The following is an 18020-nucleotide window of genomic DNA, read 5'->3' as shown; positions in this document are numbered from 1 at the left end:
CTCAAAGACGAAGATCAAGAATCAAAGAGAAAGGTCAGGGTTGGGGGACACAGGAGCTGGGATGAGGCACTAGCAGCATAAGGAAGGAGAGCCTGGAGTAAGAGCCGAGGGGTCAGAGGGAGGAGGGAAAGGGTTGCTTAGGGAGAGCATGGGGGTCAAGAGCAGATTTTAGACCAGCAGGGGCTGACACTTGTGTCTTTGGGGGCCAGCTAGATAATGGACAAAAGTGAGCGGGTGAGAAACTATGCGCCAGGAACAGGTAGGACCTGTGGCGAACTGGAGAGTGTAAACACAGCTATCTAAAGACTACAAAATTAGAAATTTTAAAAAGTATTTCAGAGATCTAAGGAAGCACATCTGTGGCTCCGAGTCCATTTAAGAACTTTAAGTTTGCGACCCTTGTGTTGAGATGGGAGCATGCACAGAGGAGTCCAAGATGGGGGAGGGAAGTGAGGGAAGTGGAGAATTCCAGGGCATGGGGAAAAGTCAGGGTTCAGCGTGCAGGGCTGAGAGGTGAGGATGAGGGGCCAACCTTGTGGTTCCTCCCGTGCTTGTCCAGGAGGGAGATGATGGACTTGATGTGGTTCTCCTGGATGATGTTTAGCACCTCAGGACTCTCAATCAGGACACAGTACAGCACCTCGAGGATCCCTGTGCAGATGGCAGAGTGACAGGTAAGGAGACTGCGGCCTTCCCCTGTCCTAGCCTGTCCCCAGCCCCTGGGTTCTCCTACCAGAGGAGGCCTCCAGCCGATCCAGCTTGCTGACCAGCCAGTCCAGGTTGGTGGAAAAGAGGGCACAGTTGGTACGATTGCCACGGATCAGGGAGGCTGAGGATGGAAAGAGGGGTCAGACTCAATGGGACTGAGAACCTGGGGCCCTTAGGGGAAGTCAGGCCTGGACCCCTTACCCAGGAGTTCATAGAGCAGGTTCACAATCTCTTTCCAGGACTCGGCTGCCTCCTCCCCTGCAAATTCGGCAAAGTGGGCGGCAGTGGTGTAGACATTTAGGCGGTCAATGCAGTTCAGGACCAAGGAGAGCATCCCCTGGGGAGGGGAAAACAGGGTGAGTCACCCTGGGAGTCCCTGGCCCTCCCTTCCTTGGCCTTCCTGGCCCTGCCTTTCTTGGATTGGTAAATTCATTTGACTTCAACAGCCAGTGACTATGTCCTCAGATCTTATGCCCTTATCCACTCCCATTCTCCTCCTCAGCACCCCACATCTGTCCTCGTCCTCTCTGCCACTGTCCCCAACATAATACATCCTTATTAACATCAGGACTGACTTTGTGCTTTTCCTTCCCGAAGTTGTGTTTCCATCCCATCCACTTCCAAGCACCCCACTCGGGTCCTGTGCTGCCCAGCTCACTCTCCACACCAACCATCACAGAGATTTTCTTTGCATTTTACATTTTCATCTTTGTCTTCTTTTATCATGAATTATAACAGACATATAGAAAGGCCCATGAAATCTTGCCATTTGCGACAACATGGATGGAACTAGAGCGTATCATGCTTAGCGAAATAAGTCAAGCAGAGAGAGACAACTATCATATGATCTCCCTGATATGAAGAAGTGGTGATGCAACATGGGGGCTTAAGTGGGTAGGAGAAGAATAAATGAAACAAGATGGGATTGGGAGGGAGACAAACCATAAGTGACTCTTAATCCCACAAAATAAACTGAGGGTTGCTGGGGGGAGGGGGTTTGGGAGAAGGGGGTGGGATTATGGACATTGGGGAGGGTATGTGCTTTGGTGAGTGCTGTGAAGTGTGTAAACCTGGTGATTCACAGACCTGTACCCCTGGGGATAAAAATATATGTTTATAAAAAATAAAAAATTAAAAAAAAAACATATACAGTTAGTCCTTGTTATTTGTGTTAGTTAGGTTCTTTAAAGTCACCATGAGGGGTGCCTGGGTGGCTCAGTGGGTTAAGCCTCTGCCTTCTGCTCAGGTCATGGTCTCATGGTCCTGGGATCAAGCCCTGAATCAGGCTCTCTGCTTGGCAGGGAGCCTGCTTCCCCCTCTCTCTCTGCCTGCCTCTCTGCCTACTTGTGATCTCTCTCTCTCTCTGTCAAATAAATAAATAAAATCTTAAAAAAAAAAATAAAGTTGCCATGAACATGGAGTCAGCAAATACTGAACCAAACAGGGAGTTTCTCTGAGTTACAACATTTTTGTCAAACAGTCAATACATCCTCTTGTTTTATATGTGTGTCTGTTTAAAGACACTGATTTAATACATATTGTTGATTCATTAACATTAAATTCACGGCCAACAGCACTATAACTCATGCCTAAATGAAGCTTATCTAGCATCTATTTTCTCTGTAAGGCACATCTCAGCATCTTGTGCTCAGGAACACTAGGAAGCCCTCCAGAACTACACTTGGAGGCCACTTTAAATGGCAAAATCAACAACAACAAAAAACCACCACAGGGTAGATGGCTGTGACTTCATCTCTCTGATCCATCTGTAGTATGGGAATTACAACCCCCCTTGGGGTTATCAGGAGGATGTCATGCATATAGCACCCTTAGCACATAATAAAGGCTAAATTCTAGGTAGTAATAACCACTAACACTTACATAGCATCTGCTATGTGCTGGCAACAGGCTTCACATATACTAATTCTACTCCATTAGTTTTATTATTGTTACTATTATCATTTCTGGATCAGACTGAGAGTCCCTGGAGGGGAGGAGGGCCAGTCTTTAGCATCTAAGTGAACATGCTCCTCCATCACCCTGTGGAGACATCAGATCTCCAGACCTTTGTCCAGCCCCCTCCTCCCACCGGGCTCGATCCCCCTCACTCAGACCCGGTACTGAACAGAGACCCCCTCCATATATCTTCCCTTTGTGCTCTTGAGACACACGGACCCCCAGCCCCTGACTGCAACCCAAGGCCCTCCCTGCACTGCCGGTCACTGATGCTCAAAGAACCACCTCTGGCCCTGCCCCCACCCCCATGCCCCCCTCTGGTTCGGCCTCCCACAGACACGGGCTTCTGTGTCCCACAGCCTCATCCTCTGACTTCTTCCCAGGCCCGACAGCCTCCACAGGCCTAGCCTCCGCACAGGGCTTCACTTAGGGCTCACTTAGACCCCGCCCCCTGCCCCGGGCCTTCGCCCTGGTTGCCCCGGGCTCTCACAGGCACTGCCCCTGCTCTGCCAAAGCCCTGCCCCTCCCTCAAGGCTCCGCCCATCAACAAATATTCCCCGCCCTTCCTCAACACTCCCTCCCCCCCACTACCACCATCACCATCACATTTCCCCCGCTACCTCAGACCCGCCTCGCAGACTCTCAGACCACTACGTACTCCACCTCCTATACGGTCCCTCAGACTCCGCACTGCCCAGGGCCGCGGCCCCGCCCCTCCCACAGGCTCCGCCCCCCGTGTCCACGAACCCCGCCCCCTGTCGCAGCCTCACCTCCTCCTGGAAGAGGCTCTGGCGGTTCCGCAGGCTGCGCAGCTTGCTCTGCTTCTCCTCGTGCTGCAGCTCCTCGGAGGGCGGCTCGAAGTAGCCGATGAGGTCCTGCAGGCTCAGGATGACACCCTCGATGGGCAGCGCTGTGCCCGCTGGTGGCCCTGAGCCCCGCGGCTTCCCGCTGAAGCTGTCCAGGCCCCTGTGGGGACCGCGCACTTGTCAGCAAAGCGCCCCGAGCGCTCTTATGTGGCTCTCTCATGAGTCCTACCCCAGGCCCCCAAAGAACTCTCATGGACACACCTGTTTTACAGTGGGGGAGACTGAGACTGACATTGGCCTGAGGTCACACAGTGGCCAAGGACATAGCTAGGACGGGGACTCATGCCTGTGTAAGCCAGGGGGTCGTGGAAGCAGGTGTCAGGCTAGGGAGCTCCAGGACCAAGGGTCTGGGTGTCAGGGGTGACCAGGGCTGTGAGGTCAAAGTCATGGTTTTCAAGGTCAGATTAGGGGCCAAGTGTATAGAGGTCAGAGGCTTAAAGGTTAGGGATCCTGTGTATGACCACCGAGAGCCTGGGGGTCAAGGTGGGGCCTGAGTGAAGGTGGGGGCAGAGTGGGCAGGTGGCTCACTTGATGAACTGGTTGTACAGGCCGGCAGTGCTGTAAATCATGCGGGCGGCCTGGGACTCCTCCTGCTGGCAGCGGGTCAGTGACAATGCATCATCCATGTGGCCTTCCTGGTGCAGCATGGCCTGGCAGTGGGAGGGCAGAGAGGTCAGGCCTGGGCCGGGCCACCAAGGGCAATGCCTCCAGAACTCCATCCAGACTCTAGCCCCAGAGCTGCCCCTGTCCTCCAGGGACAGACTCTCTGCCAGACAGACTCTCTATCCCCCTTTACCTGACTCTTCTTCCATTCTATTTGTTCCCCTCTCTCTGCCTCTCCTGTCTCTGTCTCTCCTTTCTCTCTGTCTCTATCCCCCTTTGAATCCGTGTTTGCCTCTCTCTCTCTCTGACTCTATCTTACCTATCTCCAGGCCAGACGCTCCCCACCCGTGCCAACTACTGACTTCACATCCTTCCACCAGAAGGCTCTAATGGCACCCCTAACTTAACACGTCCCAGACTGAGTGCCTGACCACCTTTCTGTAAGATGAGACCACCTCGGCTTCCAGCTTTCAGCTGAGCCAACCTCCCCAGGACCTCACCCAGTCCCCTGGCTGCAAATACTGCCAGTGTTGATGGTTCCCACAGTCCCCCCTCAGGCCAGGCCCGTCTCTACACCCTCCCAGCAGATAACCAACTACAACCCCCATTTTTTGCAGACAGGTGTTTCCCTACTCTTCCGACTCATTCACTCTTTATCGAGGGGTTCTGTTCTAGACACTGGATCTCTGTCATCCTGAGCTGACACTTGACTCTCTCCGACTCAGTTAATGGCACTTCCGACCTTCCAGCTGCTCAGGGCAAAAATCATGGTCTCATCCTCAACCCTTTTCCCTCCCACCTCAATAACCAGTCTGTCAGAAAATCCTGTTGGCTCCACCCTTCGCAATATAACCAGAATCTGCCACCTTCCCCACTCCACAGTCCCCATCGTGGTCCTGCCACTGTTTTGTCCCACCTGACCATGGCAGCAGTCACCCCCTGGGCTCCCACTCCAGCTCTGCTCCCCACCCCCTCCCCATCTATTCCCACAAGCAGCTGAGGAACCCCATGAACCTCAGGTCACCTTGCTGGTCTGCTTAAAACTCTCTTGGGGCTCCATCTCACTAAGAGTAAAAGCTAGGACCCTGCCCATGGCCCACTAGGCCCCATGTGATCTGCTCACATCTCCTCTCTGTCATTATCTTCCAAGACTTGTCCCTCAATCTCTGTGCTCCTGCCAAACTGGATCTTCTTTCTGGTATTGCAACAAACCAATCTCAGTCCAACCTCAGGGCCTTTGCACATGATGTGCCTTCTATCCAGAGCAGCTGTGTACTTCATTAAGGACAGTTTATTCACTATGTCTCAGTATTGGGAGGGCAGGAGACAGGTCTGTATAGCTTTCCTACTTTTCCATATACACATCCAAAACAACTGGGGTATTCAGTAACTTGCCGAAAATTGTTCTTGGTCTGTTTGTCACTGGCTCTCTCTCTGTATGTCTCTCTCTGTCTTTTCCATCTCTCCTCTCTTTGTCTTTCTCTGTTTTTCTGTTTCCATGTCTTTTTAAAGACTTATTTATTTGAGAGAGAGAGAGAGAGAGAGAGAGAGAGAGCATGCACACAAAGAGGAAGGGAAGCAGACTCCCTGCTGAGCAGGGAGCCCAACACAGGGCTTGATCCCAGGACCCTGGGGTCATGACCTGAGTCGAAGGCAGGGACTTCAGTGACTGAACCACTCAGGAGCCCCTGTTTCCATGTCTTTTTGTCTCTGCCTTTCTCTGTCTCTGCATCTCTCTCTCTCTCTGACTCTCTCCCCCTCTGTCTATCCCTTTCTTCCTTCCTGTCTCTCTCAATCTCAGTTTCTCTCTCAGTACTGCCCTTAACTTCCCAAAGGCACAGGCACAACTACCCCCACAGTCCCATTCCCACCCCTGCCGGCACCCCCACGCTTTCCCCTCGCCAGGCACCCACCTTCTTCTTGAGCACACCAAGCCGCAGGGCCTTGGGGTCTGGGGCGGCATAGGTGAGCCACAGGCCTGAGGCCACGTGCTGCACGAAGCACAGTGACTCCCCATACTTGATCTCGGGGGGACCCATGCCATCCACATCCCGCTTGGGGGCCATATCCAGCTTCTCCTGCAGGGGCAGGGCACAGAGGTCAGCCTCCTCTGCCTGTGTATTTAATCGGGAAGCCATGTCCCAGAGAGCCTGCAGAATGGGGGCTGGGGCTGGATTCGGGCTCCAAGTGAGGGAGGGCACCCTGACCCCCACCGACCTTGGAGATGCGGAAGCAGAAGGAGGTGGCCTTGGTGTGGGCCTTGCTGGCATCAACCACCACCAGGCCCTGGTCCTCGGTGAGCGCCAGGTACCGCCCAGTGGTGACGTGCCGGATACGGAGCGGCTGGCCCCAGCGCAGGTGGCTCCCACTCCAGCTGCGAAGGGTGAAGGCACCGAGGGTCGGAGGACTGCCCAGTGCTCCCATGGACACCACCACCTTGGTTCAAACCTCATCAAGCCCCCAGACTTCTTCTGGGGGGCTGCTCCCCACATTTTTACTGGGGACCCCCGATCTCTCCCTCAGGGATGCCCACCTTCCCCTAAGGCCTTTTCCTCTAGGATTCAAGGACCCTGAAAGCCCTCATCACCTTCTTGGGCTCCCCAGATTTTCCCTCACAAGTCTCCAGTTTCTTTCTTAGATCTTCCTTCAAGATTCTCTCTCTCCTCCCAGGCCCCCACCAAGAGCTCTCACCCCCAAACCCCCCACCTGATTCTCAGCGGCTCCAGTCTCCAGAGGGAGCGGGCGTGGGTGCACACAGCTCCCCCCTCATAGTGGACAAGTCTGGGGACACGAGAGAAAGTGAGGTCAGGGGTTCAGTCACCAGCCTCCCCAAAATGTGATCCCCAACCCTGCTCACAGGGTGCTATCCCCCCAACCTGCCTCACTGCTCCCCACTCCTGCCCCAACACCCCAGGGCCTCTTGTCCCCATCCCAGACCTGCGCTGGTCCTCACTGTCAGCAGGGGAAATGGTCAGACATTCATCCATGTGTCCGTGATAAAGGCGGAGGACATGGCCCCCAGTTACATAGCCTGGAGAGGAGCAAGGGAAAGAGGTCATCAAGGGGCTGGAGCCCTGGAGAGGCTCAGGAGCCAAAGACGAGTCCAGGGGTCCTGCTTTTCCCCTGTGGGAGGCTGGGGCTGAGTTTGGGGGGTCTGCAGTTGGAGATCTGAGTTTTGGGATCCAAAGTGGCAGTCTGAAATTTGGGCTAAGTTCGAGGACTGAAGTGGGGGTATGAGATTAGGGCCCAAGGTGGGGGATGTAATTTTGGGAGTCTGAGTATACAGGGCTGAGGTTGGGGGGGGTTGTGAATCTGAGTTTGGATTTTTGAGGTTGGAGTCAGGGGTTTGAGTCTAATGTTCCCCGATACTAGGCTCTGAGTTCCAAGCCTTGATTTGGGGTCTGTGGTTAGAGGTGCAATGGTTGGGTCTCAGGCTAGAGTCTGGACTTGGGAGTGTTGATTTTGGAGGTGTGAGGCTTGTATCTGAGCTTTGGGGTCTGAAGTTAGATCTGGGCTTTGGAGTCAGAAGCTGGTATATTTGAGATTAAGGCCAGAAGTTTCAGTGGTTTAATTCTCAGCTTGGGTGTGAGGTGTGGGTGTGAGAGTTGGGGGTCAAAGTTTTGGGGTCATGCAGTGGGGTCCTAGCATAAGGGTCTGAATTTGGAAGATTTAGGTACCTGAGGTTAAAACTTGGAGGTCTGAGGTCAGTTGGCCGAGGTTTGGGATCTAACTTGGGTATCTGAGTTTAAATTTGGGGGTCTGAGTGTGGGAGCTGATCTGGGAGCTGATGGAGACACAGGTTTCCATCTGTGTTTGTCATGTGAGGCTTGGGCATCTGAGGGACAAGCTCCATATGTAATATTTTCAGCTTTGGATTTGAGTGTAAGGGTCTGAGTGACCCCCAGGACGTGGTTTGGCATGTGAGATTTGGGGTCTGGATTCAAGTGTCTGACACTGAGTTTGGGGTTTGGGGTCTGAGCTCCAAGGTTCTGGATTTGGGGTCAGCTAGATGTCTAAATATGAGGGTCATAAAGTGGAGATCTCAGTTTGGGGTCTGAGGTTCCAAGGCTCAGTAGGGACATGTTTGGGGGCAGATGAGAGGTCTGTTTTGGGGGTCTCAGTTTAGAGGCAGGAGGCCTGGGACCCTCACCTTCTTCGCAGCCAGAGCAGATGGGGTTCATATTCCACAGTGTCTGCATGAAGGAGGCATCGACCTGGAGCTCCCCGCTGGCCGTGGACAGGTGCTAGGGGCAGCCAGGATGTGGCGGTCAGAGACGATGGCGGGGTGAGCAATAGTTCCAGAGTCAGAGGCCACAAACCAAAGGCAGAAGCCGGGAAAGCAGCAGACAGGAGACAAAATCAGAGATCACACATCAGGAAACCAAGATCCAACGGGAGACACGGGACACCAAAGGCCGGAAGTGGATGCCAGAAGTCAGGAAGCTCGAAAGTGGGGGCCAGAGAGCCAGCAAAAGGAGGCTGAGGAGGTGGGCGGGGCGGTCCCGGGCCCCGCCCCCCGGGGGGCAGCAGTACCTGGGCTGGGGGTGGACTGCTCACCAGGTAGCGCTCTGAGGAGACACTAACAAGGATGAGGTCATCCCCCACGCGGACCTTCTCTCCTTCCGACCTCTGCTTGGAGGCCGGATGCATCGTCCACCAACAGGCCTCTCCTGTGGAGCAGGCCCCGCTGTCAGAATGAGGGCTACCCAGAACGCCCCTCCCAGAGGGCTTCCCAGCCACGGAGCCTCCTGGCCCTCAATCCCGAATTCTCCTGTCATCTCCGATTACCTACTCTTTGCCTCACGTCCTCCGTTTCCACTCTCGGACCCTCTGCCTCGGGTTCCCCCATGTTGACCCAAGTTGCTCTTGTCCCCCCGCATCCCCGCCCCCCCCCAGTCCTGCACCTCCTGCGCCCCAGCCCCTGCCTGCAGTCTCCCCATTGCGGCCCTCCCCACTCCAGCCCTGCACCTGTGGCGTCTTCCTGCAGTCCCACGTCGAAGGCCAGCTTGTCAGTCATGGAGCGGGAGGTGGTAAGGCAGCTCAAGTACTAGGGTGGTAGAGGGGGGTCAGCCTCCTCTCGAAAACCCTGCATCCCTGCCCCTGCCCAGCTGCCCTCGTTCTGGCACTCACCATGCCGCTGTGTGTGTGCCGGAGCAGGATGGCATGGCCATACAGCAGTGTCCTGTGGCCTCCGCCCTGGGATGACTGGGGGGAGGGGAGGATAGAGAGGGCACAGAGTGAGCACAGAACCCCCCCCCCCGAGGCATCTGGCCTATCCCAGGTAGCAATATGCTCCCCATAAAACACCATGCTCAGGCCTGGACACAAGGAAGCCTTGGGTCAGAGCCTCAACAGATTCTTTGCCTCATTTTCCCCATTCGTGGAAGTAGGGACTATGTCTCTAAGAAGCCTGTGGATAGGGTGTTTTATATTTCCCAAAGCCCACTCTGTCCTCCCTGCCTCCTTCATCTTGTTAACCAGGTCCCAAAGGCCCTCAGGGAAGCTGAACCCCTCTTCCTGTTCCCTGGGGGTTCTCAGGGAAACCCCAATACCTCATGTACCATGGGCCTTGGCCCCTTCTGCTGTAACCTGTCATAACACAGCTGAGCTGCAGCCAGTGTGCACTGGAATAGTCCTGCCAGCTGTCAAACTTTTGAACCTTGCATGGGGTGGCTGTGCTGTCACATAACCCCCTGCCCCCGCCAAGCATAAAGAGACTTGGCCCCTCCTTAGGGGAAGGGCCACCCATCTCTTGATGGCATCATGCCTCCCATCCTGGCTCTCACATGCCCATGCTCTGAAGACCCATGTGATGGGCCCCAAGATCACATGGCCGACCCACTCCTGGAGCAGAGGGGACCCACACTTGGGACAGGGGGAGGTGAGAGGGGAGGTCCCATGCAGAGAAGAGCTGGGATCGGGGTTGAAGGAAAGGATGGGAAAGAGGAGAAAGGAGCAAGCTGGGGCACGGGGGCTCAGAAGCCCCTACTCCCTTCCTTCCTTCCTGCCTGGCCTGTCTGGGCTCCACAGCCCCTGACAACTGGGGTGGGGGAGGCCCCCAGCCCCTGTGTGCAGGATGTGGGCCCAAGAGGCAGGCCTGGTGTCAGGAGAGGGGGGAAGGACAGGTGACACCCAAGGCCAGACCTACCCACTTATCCAAATTGAGGGCCTGTGAGGGTCGGGACAGAGAGAGGAAGAAGAGCAGATGGTGAACAAGCCCCAGGTGTTCCCGCCCAGCCCTACCTCTGCGCCCCACCCCTGTGCCCTGCCCCTGCACCCTGCTGGGGCAGGAGCCTCACCTCCACGCCAGCCTCCACGGTGTTGGCCAGCATCTCCTGCAGGGCTCGGACCGACAAGGACTGCTCCAGGATGAAGCAACAGATGGCCAGATCGGGGGGCACATTCTGGGATGGGGGGAGATTTGAGTGGGGGGCCCGAAGGCCCCTGAGTCCCAGCCTGAATACCCATACCCCTTAGAGACCCAGACCTGACCCCAATCCCCCAAGAAAACCCTACACTCTGCCACCCCTTCAGACACCCCAAATCTATACCAACATCACAGAAAGCATGCCTCCTTCAAACACCTAAACCCCACCTGAACCTCACAGAAGCTTCCACACTACCCTCCCCACCTGAGTACCCCACACCCCACCTCATCTCCAAAGGAGCCTCAGCCCTCTCTCAGACACACTGCACCTACTCCATTGCCATGACCTTCCCCTGTAGCTAACCCAAATCTCTGCGACCCTGCAGAAAGCCCCACCCTGCCGTCACCATCAGATAGTCCCAAATCCTGCCTCCTTCCTCAGACACTGTGAACACTGCTTCCAAATCACAGGAGGGTCCAACCTTGGGCCTTCCTCCTCAGTCTCCCACTCAGTTACCTCAGACTCATGAGTACCCTCTCCCTTGGACCCAAGACTCTCTGACCCCCTCAGACCCTCGGCCTCCTCCACCGTCTGACTCTATGGCCCCTGCCTTTCCCCCGCCCCCAGGTCACCTCTACTGTCAGACCTTGAGCCCACCTCCCTCTCAAACCTGGGCTCTCTCCACTCTCAGCTTCTAACTCCCTCTCCAGTCAGCCCCTCTGACCCTGCTGGCACCCCCCAACACTCCAGGCCCTTTTGCTTTGGATCCAATGTCCTCTGCCCCCTTGGACACCTGCCTCTTGAGATTCCGGAGCCCCTGCCCCTCCCTCCACAGACCTACCTACCTCAGGCCTCTGGCCCCCTTTGCTTTGCAACTCCCCATTTTCTCTCCCATCAGCAGTCGCCTCCAGAGCCCCTCTTTTTATTTAACTCAAGATTCTCTATCCCCTCAGACCCCCCACCCCCTCAGGTCCCCACTCCCACCTGCCTCAGACCTCCAGCCCCCTTTCCTTCTTAGTCCCTCTCTGTTTTTCCTCCTGTCAGCAACCCCTCTTCAGACCCAGACCCCACTTCTTCTGACCCTGGACTCTGCCCCTTCAGGACACCCCCGCTCCACGCACACTCCCACACAGACCTGGGCATTGCTGGTGGGCTCCAGGAAGCAGAGGCGGTTGCCAAAGCCCTCGGCGGCCAGGCAGAGTTTCAGTTGCTCCTTGAGAACAGTGGCGCTGCACTGAAGGACCACTTCGTCGTCCTGGGGGACGGGCCGCGGGGTCAGGGCTCCCGCAGACACTGCAGCCCATCACCACACCCTTCTCCTCATGAAAGGGATGGCCTCTGGTGAGACCCATCTCACCATGTGTCACATGCGGGCCCGTGCCAAGGACTCCACACACTTCTAACATCCCAGGAGATAGGAACTAGAGTCATCCCCATTGTAAAATGGGAAAACTGAGGCTCAAGGAGGCAGCAGAGCTTGTCCAAGGCCATACACCCGACAAGGGGAAGTGGTGGGATTTGAACCCCAGTCCTGCTGGCTCCACTGAGGAGCCAGGTGAGCAGGTGAGCTGTTGGAGGTGGAGACTGTAAGCACCCCAAGTTCAATGCCTTTTAAGCTCAGCCTTCTCTAATGTCTCTCTTGTGTTTCAGTAATGGCGATCAATTAAGGAGTTCTTTTTTTCCTTCCTTCCTTCCTCTCTCTTTCTTTCTTTCTTTCTCTCTTATTTAAGCAGGCTCCACACCCAGCATGGCGCCCAATGCGGGGCTCAAACCCACGATCCTAAGATCAAGACCTGAACTGATACCAAGAGTCACCACAAGGAGTGCCTTCTAATGACATGTGAATGCAATGCCAAGCCCAGACTAGATCCTGGGTGGTAGGGGACAGGCTATGAGGGACTCCTGGTGACTGCTGGTGAAAATCCGACCAGGACTGTGACAGATAACAGCATCAGAGTGATACTACATTTCCTGACATTGATGACTGTTCTGCGGTTTTGTAAGAGACTGCCCTTGTTTCTTGGGAAACAGACACTGAAAGTGTTTTAGGACTTAAGAATCATGTCCACAGCTTACTCTCAAACAGTTTAGGGGCAAAATGTGCAAAGAGAGGGAGGGAGAGAGAGATAAAGCAAATGTGCCAAATCTTAACAAGTGGGGGAAAATTACCCAAGGCCACATGTGAGTTCTTCCAAGTAACCTTGCAACTTTGCTCTAAGCTGGAAATGATTTCAAGATTATAACTTAAAGTTTTAAGTAAAATAATGTGTTTTCTATGTGCCGGGTCCCTTTCCAAGAACTTAACACACATCAACTTATTACTGAATCCTCTGAGAAAAGTTCCAGGATGTGAACCTGTGGAAACTGAGACCCAGAGAGGTCAAGTAACCTGCCTGAAGTCACACAGCTGTCCTGTGGCTGAGCTGGGATTGGATCCCAACGCCATGGCTCTATATGCCACACTCTTTGAACACTAGACTACCTCTTCTTATATCAGTAAAGTAGCCCATAGCTCCAGTTATAACTAATATAAATGTGCATGGGAGAATGCCCAACACCTAGACATCAGTCAAAAGTGATAGAGACCCCAGCTCTTAACCACTGAGTAAGGCAGCGGTTATTCCTTTCTACAGCTGAGAAAACAGGCTCAAAGAAGTTTGGAGTCCTGCCCGAGGACACACAGCCTCCAGCCCTTCCATCCAGCATATCACACAAACTCGCTCTAGTCCTGGGCTCCCGAGCACACAGGCGGCCCCCAGCCCGCCACTCAGCCAGGGTGGAAGGACAGATCTGTAATCTATAACCTTCAACCCCAACCTCCTGGCACATGCCGGGCACTTGTGTGTGCACAGGGCTAGACATGTACTAATACATGTCTAATACATTGCATGTATTAAGTGCTTACTGTCTACTCGGCCTTACGCTCAGAGCTTTACATTCCTTCAGCAGACACTTATTGATGGTGGCTCTCGCCAGGCCCTGATCTAGGCACCAGATATAGAGCAGAGAAAAAAGCAGATCAAGTCCCTGTCCTCATGGGGCTGCCATCCTCTTGGGGGACACACACAATACACAAGGGAATAGATGCATCATTTTCACTTCAGTGGCCAGTGCTATGAAACAAATAACCCAGGCTGGTGTAACAGAGTGGCTTTGGGGGTAGAGATGACATCAGTGAGGGGGTGAAGTGGCAGCCTCTCCAAGGAGATGACCTTTGAGCTGTGCCTTGTCCAACTAACAAGAAGAGGATCTGGCCTGCTCATCTTGGAGCAAAGAACATTCTGGAAGCCAGGGGCAGACAATACAGGTGCTGAGGAATAGCAAGGGACACAGGAGGCAGTAGAAGCAGGAGCGAGAAAGCAAGAGAAGATGAGCTCAGGGAGAGTTGGCATGGAGCCCCTTGAATCCTTATGGTACCTATTTTTGCCCCCATTTCCCAGCTTAGGAAACTGAGGCTCAAAGAGAAAACTTAAAATCACTTGCCCAAAGTTAGGAAGCAAGCAAATGGCCAACCAGGATATCAGCCAGAGACCGGAGACCCAATCATACATCAAGATTCTCTGACTTCCTCCTGCAGCAGAATGAATGGAGGTGGCCTGGTTACAAAAGCAGCTCCCTTACTGCCTTGGTTTCCCATCTGACACCAAGGGCACAATTCAGCAACTCTGCGGGGAGGGGAGCAGGGAATCCGTACCATTACCAGCCTTCAGGAGGCTCTGACACCAGCTATGCTTTGAGCAACCCCAGCACAGGCAGGGCTAGAGGTCATCACCCATCAAACAGAAATGAAATCATTTGTGGGGGAGTATGGCCACCATGCTTAAAAAGTGAAATCAAGTAGAGTAGAACAGAGTAACATGCCCCTCCCCATTCTAAGGGCTCCCTACATTTTATGAAACCTGTTTCTGGGAAAAAACAGGTACTGTGAATGCACCCAACTTGTCTATAATCACACGAATTGGGAGGCGACCCAAATGTCCATCGGCAGATGAATTGAGAAACTAATTGTGGCACGTTCACACAGTGTGGTATCACTCAGGAACAAAAATAAATAAGCTCTCGGCACATGCTACGTGGATAATGTCAAAACAGGTTGAGCAAAAGAAGCAAGGCAGAGGAGCAGATGTGGTCTATGAAACCCTCAATGTTCCTAATGGAGATTACCGGGAAATACAGCAGACAGACAAAGCAAGTACTGAGAAGAGCAAGAGGGAACTTTCTGGGGGTAAAGGAAATGTTCTATGTCTTGCTTACAAGGTGGTTCCATGCCTATGTGAAGTTTCTCGAGACTCACTGAACTAGGACACCTAAAATGGGTACAATTTATTGCATTCCGCCCCAATAAAGTTGGGTTTTAAAAATAATGTGTGTGTGTATTTGCATGCACTGAGTTGCAAGGTAAAATGTATTTCTGACTGGTGTGATGAGGTCCAAAAAGTGTGAGAGAAATACCACACCATCTCAATAAAGCTCAGGAAAACAGACCTAGTCTGGGCCCAAGAGATGCCTGGTGCCAGAGCTTAATCTGGCAAGTGTGAGTTCAGTTCTCCTCTTGTGAAAGCAGAGGGGCTGGGTCCCAGGGGCATCCAGAGATGGTACTTCCTGGCCTTGACCTTGGGCAAGTGACTATACCACTCAGGTCTTGGTTTCCCTCAAATCTCCCAGGAAGATAAAGATAGGGGCCTACCTCAGAAGATAGGGCAGCCAAGGATATAATTAGATGTCTCAGGAGACTGAGGCCCTGGGCATGGGGCCTGATGTAGAGTGGCTGCTCAAGGCTGATACCATGGGCATGGTCTTATTAGGGACGGGGAGGAGGGGAGAGCCCAACCCGTAGTGTCCACTCGGGGCTAGAGCTGGGGCAAGAGTCTAGGGTGAAGCCAGGCCTCCTTCTGTGGCTGAATGGCCAGCTGTCCCTATCCTTCACTACCAGTCCCAGCTGTTTGTTCCTCCCTCCCAGGAAACCGGACCCAGCTCACCAGGGTCCTATTCTGGGGCCTGGAATGCTGTGTCAGCATTTCCCAGGGCCTGTGTGGAGGAGGGGAGGGGCTAGTGCAGGGTCAGCAGACCTGGCCAAGAAGAGAGAACATCCCCTCCCATACACTCTGCCCCACACCCAGATCAGCCACTGGGAGGGAAAAGTGGGAAGGACTCTGAGATGGACAGCCCCTCCCCTCCCCATACTCTCCCTGTCCCCTGCCCAGGCCCCAGAAAAGCTGGCTATTCTGGGAGGGACACCTGTTGTTCCAATTCCCATCCCTGCCCCCCAGCAGGGGATCAGAGATGCCAGGAGACAGAGCTAGGGAGGCAGAACAAAATGAAGAAGGCCTAAAGCCAAAGAACAAAGACAGAGACAGAGACAGGGAGAGACAGCAAGACAGAGAACCCAAAAAGATGGTTAGGGAGAGACACTACCCAAAGACGATTAGTAGCCATATTTGGTCCTACTACCCAAAAGGGAGGAGGGAAGAAAGAAGACACAGAACCCGAAGGTCCCCCCCCCCCAGGAGACCCTCAATGGCTGGAAGTTTCAAGAAGTTAGGTCCTCCATACCACCCCAGCCTCCTTCCCAAAATTTAAACTAGGTCAAAGTCTGGAGCAAAAGAGAATCAGGCTAGGTGGTGTGGCGTTGGGGGAGGGGGAACAGCTAAATTAAGCTCAGGAATTAGAATCACCTTCCCCAAGTGCCCACTTCCAGGGTGGTGGGGAGTGGGTGGGAGGGAGGTGCTCCCTCAGCGGCCCCTCTTCTCTAGGACAAATAACTAATGTCAGAAGAGAGTGTGGCCGAAGATCCCCCTCCCCATTCTGCAGTCCCAAAGTCTTCTAATCCTGGTGAGAAAGGTGAGGGAGACTGAGAGACAAAAAGGAGAAAGAGTGATGGTCACCCAGAGGGACCGAGGAATAGACCCTGAGACTCAAAGGCCACCAGCAATCAGTACAGAGATATCCCAAGACAAAGATACACTCAGAGGACCCGAGAGATAGCCCCCGAGACCCCCTAACACAGAGATACGCACCGTGCGCAGAAACTGGACCTCATCCTCGCCCTCTCCTCCGTCACCCATGATGTTGAGGCCCAAGGGGCACGGGCTGAGGTCAGGGAATAGGAGGACGGAGCTGTAGGCTGGGCGGGTGGGCTGGGGGTGGGTTGGGGTCGGAGACCTCTAGGGCACCCGGGAGGTAGATGGAACTGAGAGGAGGATTCGCGTGCTGGACAGAGCTGGGAGGAAGCCTCCGCCCCCCTCCTCTCCCATTGGGCCAGGACGCCCACGGCCACGCCCCTCACCGGAGCCCCACCCACAGATTCCAAACCTTGGCCAGAGCTACAAGTAGGTGGTGTCCTGGGAAGGGGAGAGACCGGAAGTTAGCTGCCCCCTCTCCACCTCCGTGGTAAGGAAGGCCATTCTCCCATTTCACAGAGACCAAACTGAGACTCTGAGCTGGGAAGCCTCTGCTTGATCCCATACAATGGAGCTGGGATGCACACCAAGGTCTGGCACCAGACTTAGTGATTAAAAGCAAGGACTCTGAGTCAGACAGTCTGGATCTGAATCCCAGGCTTGTCACGCCCTTATGTGTCCTTGGACAAGTCACATCCCTGCTCTGTGCCTCAGTTTCCCCAAATGGTAAGGAGATTATTAATAATACCTACCTCACAGGGCCTTTGCAAGGATTCAGTAAGATAACTGATTTACAGCACTTAAGAGTACCAATGCATAGTAAAAGTTATTATGTAAGTGTGTTTATTATCATCATCATCCTCATCACTATAAAATCTTTTGAGGCAGGAATAATAGCCAATAGCAGACGTCTTTTGTGTGCCTATTGTATTTGAGGCTCCAAACAAAGATATTTTTACAGCATCTCATTTAGTTGTCAGGACAATCCTGCTATTATTCACATTATTAGAGGAGGAAACCAAAATGCACAATCCTTACCATGTATAATTTTAAGGACCAGAATGAATGATGCAGTCCTCACAATCTTGTGAAGTCAATAGCCTTGTGGTGCCCATTTTACAAATGAGGAAAGCTGAGAACAGTGAGGTGTGGTGACTTGCCCAGGTCTCACAGAGGCTAAGCAAAGGATCTGAACACAGTGCTAGGGTTCTTACCCATTCTACTTTATTGTCCTGATATGTAATAAAATCTAATTATAACAAAAGCCCAGTTCCCGAGGGCCAGCTCCCCCCAACCACCACCAGAGTTCTAACCCTCTTCCTCCCCAGGGGCTGCCTGAGCCACTGAGGGCCACTAGCTGGGCCACTGCTTTATGCAGATGAGCTCCCTGGGTTTTGTAAACAGGAGAGACCTGAGAGGGGTGAGCGGCTCCTTCTTACTTTCTTGCTTAGGACTCTCCATGGCCTGAAGGTGCACTGGCTCCCCCCAGCATCACACTGGCTCTCAGGGAGCTTGTTCCCTAAAAGAGGCCCCTGTAAGGCTTGGGGGCCCAGTGCAGGATACCACACACACCTGAGCCTCCTGCCACTCATATACCTTCATGCCTCTGGGCCTCAGTT

At 53.8% G+C, this 18020-nt stretch overlaps 1 protein-coding gene across 2 annotated transcripts in view; it reads right to left on the bottom strand.

The window, feature by feature from the left end:
- RYR1 (ryanodine receptor 1) overlaps positions 1 to 16672 on the bottom strand; it is a 108096-nt gene extending 91424 nt beyond the window's left edge. For both annotated transcript variants that reach the window (XM_059152534.1, XM_059152535.1), the window contains exons 1-16: positions 16519 to 16672; positions 11637 to 11756; positions 10433 to 10537; positions 9264 to 9338; positions 9102 to 9180; positions 8691 to 8803; positions 8284 to 8377; positions 7071 to 7164; positions 6840 to 6914; positions 6351 to 6507; positions 6047 to 6211; positions 4059 to 4180; positions 3435 to 3630; positions 910 to 1045; positions 734 to 829; positions 533 to 651 (exon numbers count right to left, since the gene is read on the bottom strand). In XM_059152534.1, coding sequence (XP_059008517.1) covers positions 533 to 651; positions 734 to 829; positions 910 to 1045; positions 3435 to 3630; positions 4059 to 4180; positions 6047 to 6211; positions 6351 to 6507; positions 6840 to 6914; positions 7071 to 7164; positions 8284 to 8377; positions 8691 to 8803; positions 9102 to 9180; positions 9264 to 9338; positions 10433 to 10537; positions 11637 to 11756; positions 16519 to 16566 — 1794 coding nt within the window. In that variant the 5' untranslated portion in view covers positions 16567 to 16672. The remainder of the gene's footprint in view (positions 1 to 532; positions 652 to 733; positions 830 to 909; positions 1046 to 3434; positions 3631 to 4058; positions 4181 to 6046; positions 6212 to 6350; positions 6508 to 6839; positions 6915 to 7070; positions 7165 to 8283; positions 8378 to 8690; positions 8804 to 9101; positions 9181 to 9263; positions 9339 to 10432; positions 10538 to 11636; positions 11757 to 16518) is intronic.
- Positions 16673 to 18020: the final 1348 nt, after the last annotated feature.

The sequence above is a fragment of the Mustela lutreola genome, chromosome 16, assembly GCF_030435805.1.
Source record: "Mustela lutreola isolate mMusLut2 chromosome 16, mMusLut2.pri, whole genome shotgun sequence".
NCBI classification, from domain to species: Eukaryota; Metazoa; Chordata; class Mammalia; order Carnivora; family Mustelidae; genus Mustela; species Mustela lutreola.
The sequence above is the reverse complement of the archived record's forward strand: the minus strand, read 5'-3'. Positions and strand labels throughout refer to the sequence as shown.